We start from the raw sequence: 9,017 nt of genomic DNA, 5'->3' as shown, positions 1-9,017 counted from the left end.
GAGTGATGAATGGTGGAGAAATGAGCAGAAGGGTCGATCAATCAAAATAGTGGTCCGTTTGGATGCAATGCTTCTTGAGAAATCCTAACCATCATGATTGCTCCTTTTGCTCCAACTACTTGTAACCCATTAAATGCAAAAAGGCCTTCTCGAGTGTTATTGTGAGGTCTATAGTCAAAACCAAGATAGCTAAGTGGGACTTATTCATACTCTGTTAGAGTATGATTCTTGATACTCTGGCGCTCAAAAATTATAAACATGCCATGCATTAACTCAAATTAAACCCATCTATAAGTTATGGAATCCACTGATGATAAGCCATAATCCCAAAATCAGATTGGTTGAGAAATCCTAAACTTTGATCCAAGGGCTTGAAACACGCTAGTCTGATATTTTTCACTTTTAATCATCCAATAATGACTCACCAATCTGCATGATTTTTGGTTCATGATACAACTAAACTGGAACCCATAATTTGGACAGATTAATTAAAATTACATATATGCCATGTGTGCAATTTTTATGTAATCTGTAAGTGCCTGTGCATCATCCATCACACTCTGCCAGAGTATCAAAGTCTTTGTCATGACAAAAAGATATTTATGAAGGACCAAAAACAAAATGAAAGGAGAGAGAGGGGGGAGGACAAAGTGGTCTTTTTAACATCACAGGGAGAGTGTTCACGGAATCACGGGTTTCCCTTGACTCCACACCATGCCATCAGGCCCCACAAACCCTAACACCATGTCTCCATGTCTACAAGACCCAAACGCATGCACGAACATGCCTATAACAGTTTTGGTAGCCCCACATGCATCTTCTCCACACGAGCCACACATGTGAACGTTAAGTTTTCGTGGGACATCAGAGCCGTGCATTAGGTGGACCTCACAATGAGGATTACCATAAGCTGAAATCAGGTTTGTCCACTCATCGGACGACTAGGCCGCATGGGCTCCAAAAGAATGAAAAGAACTTGCACCCACCATCCAAATTCAATGTACATATGTGATATGCCTAATCAGTGGACTAGCTTGACTTTTGCTTATACTCATCATCTTCATGCTGTGGTCCACCTCATGGACCACTCAAATTTCCCACACGCTTCAAAGGTTAGTATGTATGATGCGCTGGTGGGATTAGAAAACAGCGTATAGGTATGAAGTAGGTGAAAGAGTGCATGCATGTATTTATACAGTACATCTCATGTACATGCCACACATGTACCAACATGGCATGTGGGTCCGAAATCCAAACCATCCATCAGGTTGGTCAGACCTTGTAGATGTTTTTTTCTCAAAAATAAATCCGGAAAACTCAGCAGGTGGGCCCCAGTTCTAGAAACAGTTGGATGTGTTTGAAAACTTCAGCCATGTTTTTGACAACCGTACATTTGTTTTAGAAACTGTGGCCCACCTGACCAGTGGATCAAATTGATTTTGGGCTACGGCATCAATATAGTGGTGCACTACTTCTGATGGAAAGATTGGAGCTCGGACATTTATGCCATGTTGGCACGTATGTAGCATGTACGTGAGCTGTATTGCACACACGTGTGGGCTTAGCAAAGCCCTATTTAGATATATGTATTTTCATGCACATGCATGTGTGTATTCATGTGTACAGAATATAGAAAAGAGTGCACATCAATTCGTACGAGAGACGTGCATTTATATAGATACCCAGAATACATCTCTACGTGACATACATACATAGACAGACAGAGAGAGGGATCTAACATGTAATTGGTTGTTAACATGTATGACTAGCGCATACGTGTCAACTACGTGTCAACGTGTGTGCAATATCCAACCCGTTCAAAGGGTTGGACCTGCCATGAGGAACGACTACTGCAAAAATCTGGCCAATCCATTCATCACGTGTGCTATAATGTATAAAACCATGGATATCCCTAGATCTGATCTGAAGAACTCATCTGGCCCGCCTAATGAATGGATCGGGTAGGTTTTTGCTGTAGGTGATCTTCATGGTGAAACACGATAGGTTGACAATTATGCCCCGGATGGACCTCTAGCTGCATATGATCCAAAATAAACACGTGCATGTGTCACACCTGATGAGTGGATTGGCCTGATTGGTGTCTTTCATGTTTGCATGGCCTGGATGCCTAACACGCATGCTAAATGCATGGATGTGTGTGATCTATCATCACACACATGCACACGTCCACGCACGCATATATTATTTATTTACACACATGTATCCACAGAGACAGAGAGAGAGAGAGAGAGAGAGAGAGAGAGTTGGCCAGTTTGATAAAAATCCAAGTAGAAGTAGGTAAAAGCGAAAGAAAGTAAAAAAGGAAAGAGACAAGTTGGTAAAAAGAAGAAAACTAGAAAGGAATGAGCCCAAGGAAGAAAAAGCCCGTATAGAAGCAAAATGGAGAGAGAGAGAGAGAGAGAGAGAGAGAGAGAGAGTCCTCTCTCTCACGATTAAGAAACTCTAGCCAACCTGTCCTCTTCTTGAAACGTCCCTTTCCCTTCTTTAACTCTTCCTTGTAGGCCCGGAATGCTATGCAAATCTTCCCCTCTAACCTCTCTCCCTCCTTCCTATAGACTACAAATGAGAGAGAGAGAGAGAGATAGAGAGATTTTAAAAAATATTAATAGTAACATTAACCTTTTCTAGGTATGAAGTTTTAACTCTCTTATCTTCTTCACCACTTGCTTGCACCACTCCAAAACATGCAAAAAGTTATTCTTACTAGTATATAAATGGTATGGAGCTATCTTCTACACTTGGAGTGATGATCATTGACACTGCTAGTATATGGCAATTGCAGCTTCTATGAGCCACGATGACGAAAAGGATGGCCACGAGCATGATGTTGTCATGCCAGGCTTCCGCTTCCACCCCACCGAAGAAGAGCTTATCGAATTCTACCTCCGCCGCAAGGTCGAAGGGAAGAGATTCAATGTTGAGCTCATTACCTTTCTCGATCTATACCGATATGACCCGTGGGAGCTACCTGGTGCCGTTTCCACTTATGATATGATTTGGGTTTGTAATTCTAGTCATTGGATTTGTGATTCTAACATTTTTAGCCTTGAATTATTGGTGTTTTCAGCGATGGCGGCTATCGGGGAGAAGGAATGGTACTTCTATGTGCCTAGGGATCGCAAGTACCGGAACGGGGATCGACCCAATCGGGTGACGACTTCTGGATACTGGAAGGCGACGGGAGCTGATCGGACGATCCGGACTGAGAGTTTGAGGTCAATTGGGCTGAAGAAGACACTAGTCTTCTACTCTGGGAAAGCTCCCAAAGGCATTCGAACTAGTTGGATCATGAACGAGTACCGGTTGCCCCAGAATGAGACCGACCGGTATCAAAAGGTAATTTCAAAAAGATTCAAATTGAATAAGATGATGAAGAAATCAAGAAGGAGAAGAAGATATGGATGGGACTTATCTTAGATTATTTTGGGTTTTTTTCTTATTAGGTTTTTCAAGAACCCATCTTCCCTTCGAGATAGTATCTTTGAAATTCATCACTACACTATCAATTAATGCCATTATAGTCCTTGTAGCAATTAGGATTTCAATTATTCATTTGTTTCTTCTTTTACTATTGTTTGGTGGGGAATTTTTGAGAAATTCATGGTTTTTAGGTCATAATCAATGACCCATAGGACCTTTGCTTTTAACACCATTGACATTTCCCATAACTTCATCTTTCTCATATTCACAGCCAATTCTTCTTCCTTCTTCTTCTTCTTAATTATTATCCTCCTTCTTCTTAATTCTTCTCTCCCTCTCTCTCTCTCTCTCTCTCTCTCTCTCTCTCTCTTGAACAATCATTCCATTGCTTCTGCAGGCTGAAATCTCGCTTTGCCGAGTCTACAAACGAGCAGGAGTAGAAGACCACTGCCCACTCCCCAATTCACTCTCTTCGAAGCCTTCCTCATCAAGAGGGGTGCAATCAAACAGAAAACACAACACAGATCTTCAGGCTACAACAAGCTCCCAAACTCCAAGATTGAATTCGTCATTGATAGGGAAGTTGGACGAAGCAGGCAGTAGCACCTCTGCCACCGATGATGATGGGACCGAGCTTGGGTTATCCAGGCATAAAGCTTTTGGTGCAATGGATCCGGGAGCGCCCATGAATTCCACCTCGATAGAAGACGATGTGTCTCTACTGCATTCAAAGCAAGCAAGCTCTTTACTCCCAACCTGCACTCTCCTTCCTCCTTCCTCTTCTTCTATTCCGGTGACCGCCATCGATGAACTCCGCAGACTAGTAGATTACCAACACATTTACACACATCATCCTGCCCATATCCTTCCGCCGTCTTCTTCATCCCAACCACCATTTCTATCTCTCAACAACCAACCCAACTCGATGCCGACCTTCTCAGACAAGCTATGGGAGTGGAATCCCATCCCAGATGCTAACAGAGACTACACTAGTTACAAATAACTGCTGAATTGAACATATATACACCGAATAATCTCCTCTTTTTCATCCGCAATTTTTCTTTTTTCCTTATATATCTGTAACTTGTTGTGCTAATTGATGTTGGTGAGAAATGATTGTGATTTAGACTTCTAGCTCGAATGTGTTCAATACATTTCTCTCTAAGACTTTAATTTGAGCTTATAATTTGAATTTTAGATTAGGAGGTGCTTTAATGAAGATGGGAGGACTGAGAGATTCTTCTACTGGTTTTTTTTTTTTTTTTTGTCTTTTGTACTGCTAGTAATGGTAATGATGATGCCAAGATTGCAAAAAGATTTTGCAGAGAGACAGGTGACTTGAGCTCTAGAAATAGATAGAATGGCGTTGTCTTCTTCTTTTGATGGTGGGGACTAACCGACACAAGTAAGCATCTTCTTTTGTTTTCATGTGTAGATGAAGAAGGAATGGGTATTGTATGTTGGAACAAAAGGTTGCTCATATCAGGTATCTCTAGAGCAGTTCCATGCATTTCCATTTCATCTTCTTTTCCTTCTGTTATTTTAACTCTCTCACATTAACATTTGAAGGTACATGAATTTGGGTAAAACTCAAATTTATGGAATTTTAAAGACCTTTGAGACTAAATTGATTTAGGGTAAAATTTATCATTTGCTGCCGTGTGCACAGCTTTTGCAGGTGCATTGTTCGTAGGTTCCTTTGATGCCTGCGAACGCATGAGTCGTCCTAATCCCCCATACCGCTTGGGTCATGTGGAATTCATGAAGACAGCTTGGAGGGGAAGAAGGTGAGGTCCTGCATCACACCTTCATGTCCATGGCCCACTCCTTATCACTACATTGCCATAGTTTGGGGCCTTTTCTGTTGTTGTTGTTGTCAAATAGGGAGGGTTTAAAGCCTGTCTTTGTGTAGACGGGTCCAGGGGAGCTTGGTTGTGTCTTTTGTGACCATGGAATATCTTACCCAATTCATAGAGAGATTGTGCTCTTTCTTGAAAGGTGGTCCAACTTATTACTTGTTTGGGTTTTAGGAATCTCATTTTATAAGATTGTTTTAGATTCCTATTAGTGAGAAAATCCATCCCCCCACCCCCAGATTTTTCCATTTTCTAAATAATTTTAGGGCTTGTTTGGGTGCCACTAAAAAATGAGTTCATCTCAGTTTATTTAATCGTAATTATGTATTAGAGATTATACTTGTTCATTATCGAAATTATTTTTAATCCTTATCAAAAAGACATATGATCTCTAATATGTAATTATGATTAACAAAATAAGATGAACTCAATGTTAGGTGGCACACAAACAGGCCCTTAAAGGATCAGCTGAATGCAACTCTAGATGGCTATGAGACCCCTAGTGTTTTTGTCTATTCAAACGGTTATTGAATTCTCCTCAGTTGTTTGAATTGCAAGGATAACAACCAATCGACAATAGAGTGTGTAATGGGCATGAAAACTAGAGTATAAAATGCCAAGATGATTCTCAATAGTGTGTTTGGATATTCCCTAAATTGCCGGTGTAACGGATATTTTGGCACCTAACTAATACACCGAAAGCAGCCGACATCCACAGTGGCTCACCATGACCTGTCTAGGTAGCCCTTTCCACCTTGTAATGGCTTTTAATTTGATCTAGGATGGCCTTTCCATAGGTCACCCTACTCTGGAGTTGACATCCACAATGGTGCACTATGTGGCAGCACTCACTTTGGCCTATTTCTAAGTAGCCCTTTCTATCTTATGGCGGCTTTCACTTTGATCTAGGTTACCCCTCTTAGAGTTGAAACTTAGAATGGCTTGCTTTATGGCGGCTCATTTTGGCACACATGGAGGGTAGTCCTTTTCACGTTGAGGCAGCTCTTGCTCTAGTCTCAGGTTGCCTTTTGCGCAAGTCACCCCCTCATGGATTCAAACACGGGACGTGGCATTGGCTCGACCTAGGGCTGCAACTTGGGTTCAGGTCAACCCAAACTCGACTGAGGACTCTCAAGATGGGTTAGGGTTGGAAAACTCTAACCTAATTTGAAAACTCGGGTTGAGTTAGGGTTGTGTAAATTAAGAATTGGGTTAGGTCGGGTAAGGAATAATCACATGTATTTGGGTCCAATTCATCAGTTTTAAGTTTGAGTATAGAAGAATTTGGGTTAGATCATGTCTTGGATTGGGTTGCCTTGAGGTCCATTTGGGTTTGGAATGAACCTCAACCTTTTTTTTTTCTTTTTTTGTTAGCTTGTTAGTACACCCATGGTCAGATCATGCTTCACTGTTAGCCACCCCCACTAGGGAATCGATGCCAAGACCTCAGTGTTGAAACGAGGTATCTTTCACTTAGTCTACCACTTGAGCTATCGATCTGGGTGTGAATGAACCTCAACCTGATCCAACGTCCCCGTGTTGCAGCCCTACTTGTAACTATTAATAAGTTAACCAAGGGATCGTGAAATTCCATCATGGTGTGAGTGCATGGGTGTGTAGGGAGTGTGAGTGACCATTAAAATAAAAATAATAAAAATAATAAAAATAAAAGCTAAGGGCTCATCTCAACACACAACTACTTACAAAAGACAGTAGTACGAATAAATTTTTTAGTGTCACGGATGAGACGAGGGTTATGAAAGTGCATCAAAAAATAAAACACGAATGTGGTTTAGCTCAAGAGGGTCAAAGGACCCTTTCCACGCCTCTGATTAACAGGAAATTCGTTTCTTGACTTTAAGCTGTTTATGAAAATTTCCGTTTACTACCGTTCATTAGATGGAGCAGAAGTGGCCCATCTGGATCATATTTGTAGTGTAATTTTGTGTTATAATCCATCCATTGGAGGCCCCACTATTTGGGCGGTTCAGATCTGAGCTATGTGTCACATGTACAGTAGGGCAGTTTAAAGGGCATGGAACCGGTTGGAGTTGTAAGGCCTTGTTCGGTTTTCACTTAAAAACGAGTTTATTTCATTTTAGTTAACAGCAATTATGTATTAGAAATTTTGGTTTAAGGTATGTTTGGGTGCACTTAGTTCCAAAAAATATTATGATATTTTCTACCATATATTAGACTTATTAATCATGAAATTTCATTATACTTGGAGCAACTAGATGTACCCGGCCTTATAAGTTATCAAGATTCTTTTTTAGTCATTGCCAAAATCTCCAATACACAACTACTGTGAGATGAACTGAATTTTTTAGTGGCAACCAAACAAGGCTTTCCAAAAAAATAACTATGCTTCTTTGCTTTGATTGGTTTGCATACGCTCATTTTCCTTTTTTCCGGAATGGAAATAATTCCAAGTGGAAATGGGCGAACACAAATCAATCAGGTTGGATTCTTTAAAAATAAAAAATAAAAAGGTATGCATATGCTACTTAATTTGTGGTGGGTGTAAATAGAAGATCTCTAAAAGGAGTTACTTGATACTCTGGCTGAACTTGATACGCAGGCACTTAGAAATGATAGACCAGGCATATGGTAACTCAAATTGAACTCACGAAACCAAGTTACAGTCTAAAAATCAGGTCGGTTGAATAATCTTAATATCTGATTCGGGCACACTTGTTTTATGATATAAGATGATGGGATATTTTTCATTTTTAACCATCAATAAATATCCAGCAGTTTAATAGTTAGATAAGCAAATAGAAGTAATTTTTGTTTGGAGGATTTAGTTTGAATTACTTGCGTGCCACATATGGAATTTCTTACCAATTTCTAGCTGCCGGTGTATCATCATCACACTCTGCCAGAGTACAAAGTTTTTCACATGTCAAAAAAGAATGCAGATCAGACACGAAGCTATAGCCCATGCATGTGTAGTAAGGTCTAGAATCTATTTGGATGCCTCATTGAATCGAATTGCAGTCTATGAGTATAATTGAGATGAAATAAGCAAATTGTGATTTCCTTACAGCTTCTTGTTCTCTCTGCATATCGATCTGACAATGCAATTCAATTGTACATCCAAACGCAGCTGAATCTTGCTTTCTTGCACTGATCCAATGCACCCAGTTGCTTTCTTGCATCAAGAGGGAAACTTCACCTGCCTCACTCACATTCTGCAGCCGCAATTCCTTTGATTGCATAAATGCTGAGCTTTTCTCAGTTGTTCATGGGCTCAAAAAGAACTTGGTAGCCCCTCTTTACACCTTCCCTTTTGATGGATCCACCCCTTTTCAGCTTTTGGCCAGACGAATGGTACTCTGCTTATGTCATTGTATTACCAGAGTAGAAGCAAAAGGATATCTATCAAACAGAGGGTATAAATACCCACAGTTTAAAAACCTGAAACCCAAACACTATGTGCTTCCAGGTCGGGTCACCTTGAAGAGTCGACTCGATATTTAATAATGATAAAATAATTATGTTTATTACAAGTCTTATAAAGTATGAAATTTAGTAATAGAGCATCATATAGCCTGGTGATCCCCATTTTCATTTTTTAATAAATGACCATTTCACGAGCCGAGTGACTCAGCTCAAGTTGACCGGGTTTGTGACCCGACACGACTAGTCTTCCAAAGCCCAAGCTGAGTCAAGTCTCAAGACTGAGCTTCCTAATGACTCTGCTCAAAATCTCCCCAA

At 40.5% G+C, this 9,017-nt stretch overlaps 1 protein-coding gene across 1 annotated transcript; it reads left to right on the top strand.

Annotated features, from left to right (window-relative positions):
* The first annotated feature begins 2,626 nt into the window (after nucleotides 1-2,626).
* LOC131236638 (NAC domain-containing protein 35-like) lies at nucleotides 2,627-4,686 on the top strand. Its single transcript, XM_058233945.1, has 3 exons — nucleotides 2,627-2,992; nucleotides 3,089-3,357; nucleotides 3,839-4,686. The coding sequence occupies exons 1-3, from the start codon at nucleotides 2,791-2,793 to the stop codon at nucleotides 4,442-4,444; spliced, it is 1,077 nt and encodes a 358-aa protein (XP_058089928.1). The 5' UTR covers nucleotides 2,627-2,790; the 3' UTR covers nucleotides 4,445-4,686.
* Nucleotides 4,687-9,017: the final 4,331 nt, after the last annotated feature.

This window comes from Magnolia sinica, chromosome 2, assembly GCF_029962835.1.
Source record: "Magnolia sinica isolate HGM2019 chromosome 2, MsV1, whole genome shotgun sequence".
NCBI classification, from domain to species: domain Eukaryota; kingdom Viridiplantae; phylum Streptophyta; class Magnoliopsida; order Magnoliales; family Magnoliaceae; genus Magnolia; species Magnolia sinica.
The sequence above is the reverse complement of the archived record's forward strand: the minus strand, read 5'-3'. Positions and strand labels throughout refer to the sequence as shown.

Excerpts from the sequence above, each read along its gene's own strand:
- LOC131236638 (XM_058233945.1), top strand. The coding sequence starts at position 2,791 with ATGGCAATTGCAGCTTCTATGAGCCACGATGACGAAAAGGATGGCCAC. Across the intron at positions 2,993-3,088 it reads TGACCCGTGGGAGCTACCTG|CGATGGCGGCTATCGGGGAG; the intron begins GTGCCGTTTCCA and ends TGGTGTTTTCAG. Across the intron at positions 3,358-3,838 it reads AGACCGACCGGTATCAAAAG|GCTGAAATCTCGCTTTGCCG; the intron begins GTAATTTCAAAA and ends TTGCTTCTGCAG.